Source organism: Pavona decussata, unplaced genomic scaffold (assembly GCF_977016875.1).
Source record: "Pavona decussata unplaced genomic scaffold, jaPavDecu1.1 SCAFFOLD_295, whole genome shotgun sequence".
NCBI lineage: Eukaryota > Metazoa > Cnidaria > Anthozoa > Scleractinia > Agariciidae > Pavona > Pavona decussata.
The window spans coordinates 650-2,500 of NW_028145693.1; the positions used below are offsets into that span (position 1 = coordinate 650).

The 1,851-nt window shown below is 39.5% G+C and overlaps 1 protein-coding gene across 1 annotated transcript in view; it reads left to right on the forward strand.

Annotated features, from left to right (window-relative positions):
• Positions 1-326: 326 nt before the first annotated feature.
• Positions 327-1,851, forward strand: part of LOC146454956 (gamma-aminobutyric acid type B receptor subunit 2-like) — a gene marked incomplete at its 5' end in the record, with an annotated part of 5,182 nt that continues 3,657 nt past the window's right edge. Inside the window, 3 exons of the mRNA XM_085094894.1 lie at positions 327-449; positions 938-1,276; positions 1,568-1,745. Coding sequence (XP_084951020.1) covers positions 327-449; positions 938-1,276; positions 1,568-1,745 — 640 coding nt within the window. The remainder of the gene's footprint in view (positions 450-937; positions 1,277-1,567; positions 1,746-1,851) is intronic.

The window sequence follows — 1,851 nt, forward strand, 5'->3', positions numbered from 1 at the left end:
AAACTAAAAAGTCGGATAAATAAAGTAACGTTTTGGTGAAGGTCAATCAAAAAAAAGGAAAAAAATCAGACAAATCATTTTGAATTCTAATAAAATTGCTTACAGTATTATTATTTCAAGGTCACAGAACCACTTAATTGATAATATTAGCCCTAAATGATAGTAAAACTTTATCAAAGTTAACCTTCGATCCACTGGGAGGAAGGGGAAAAAGTGACTTCACCGAGGGTGGAGACTTGCGTAGGATATGTGAGCTAATTGCCTGGTGTGATAAATTATCGCACATGCTAATAAGGATGTGTCATGTTCTTTTTGCTTTGTCACAGGCGATAAAAGATCTTCAACTGCTTGGTATCGTAGCCATATTATTAGTAGTTGATGTTGTATTTTTGTCCTGCTGGATTGCCATCGACCCTCTCCAGGCTGAGGAACTAACATTTGAAGAAGCGGTAAGCCACACACAAGAAGCTCAGTTCGGCGAGTATTCAATAAGTAAATCATACAAGGCTCAACTTTTGCTGAGCACCCAATGTTGAGCAGTGTATCGTGTGATGTTGCATGTTAATGCGTTGAAACAGGCAATTTACCATGTTGTACGTATGGTAAGTTCCATTCCGGTCGTTCCACAACGTGCTAAGTAATAGATCATTTTTTCAGTCAGTGACGTTCATCGATACAGGCATAGTCTTTTTCCGAGTATCACTTTTCTAAAAAATTTATCTACTTGTAATACTATTCACCAGGCCAAAAACATAACAACTTGGAACTTGTTGAACAACAAGAGAAAACACCTGGCAATTCATAAAAGAGCCGAATAGTCTATAGCTAGACATTGTATTTTAGGTTTGTAACGGTATATACCAAGTAATCCAGTCTTCGACAGCAAAGCTGTGGATGTACCTTTTTCAGCAAACGATTTGTTTTCTTTTCATTTCAGAGCAGAAAAGAACCAGGCACTATCATCATTCCCGCTTTATATCGATGCACATGTAAGTACAAGACCTACTTTATGGCGGCCCTGTTTGCCTACAAAGGAATTCTTCTGCTGTTCGGTTTATTCCTGGCCTGGGAAACACGCAATGTCACCATTCCTGCATTAAACGACTCCAAGTACATTGGGATGTCTGTTTACAATGTGTTCGTGTTGGCAATCATCGGTGTTATTGTGGCCATTGCATTGGATGGATCCATGTACTATGAAGCTCCTTATGCCATCTCTTCGCTGTGTCTCATTGTATGCACCACGGTTACGCTGTTGTTGGTATTTGTACCAAAGGTAATATCTTATTAGATATACGTTTGATTAACCCCATCTCGCTCCTAATAGCGTCCAAGTCCAAACAAGAAGATCTACCAATTATATCATTCTTTTTAATTCATAACAGTTTATGGCAAGAATGCACACATAATTAATAGGGCACTAAAGACACTGAAATACGTCTCTATGTTATCATAAAACCTACTCCATATAGTTGAATATTATTAGTCTAACGCGTGTTTATGAGTCTTCTTGTGGGCGATGGTTTTTCAATAATTATTGCCGGCTCTCTTTTTTCGAATTTACCAGTTCCTGATGAAAGACAAAGACACGACTAGGCAGGCCTCAAGGCAGCGTGGCGGTAATGTCACCCGAGCACCAGCCGAAAGTCACGCCCTGGCATGTGCAAGCCCTGTTCTGAAGAAACGACACACTTCATTCACCTGCAAAGCAACGCAAACAGACTGTGATGTTCCAGGCAGTGCAGGTATAAATCATATGAAAATATATAAGCGATGATATTTTCAGGGAGAACCAAACCTTGGGGTGGCTCTCGTCACCTTGAAGGACGCAATTCTTAAAACACTTTAAGA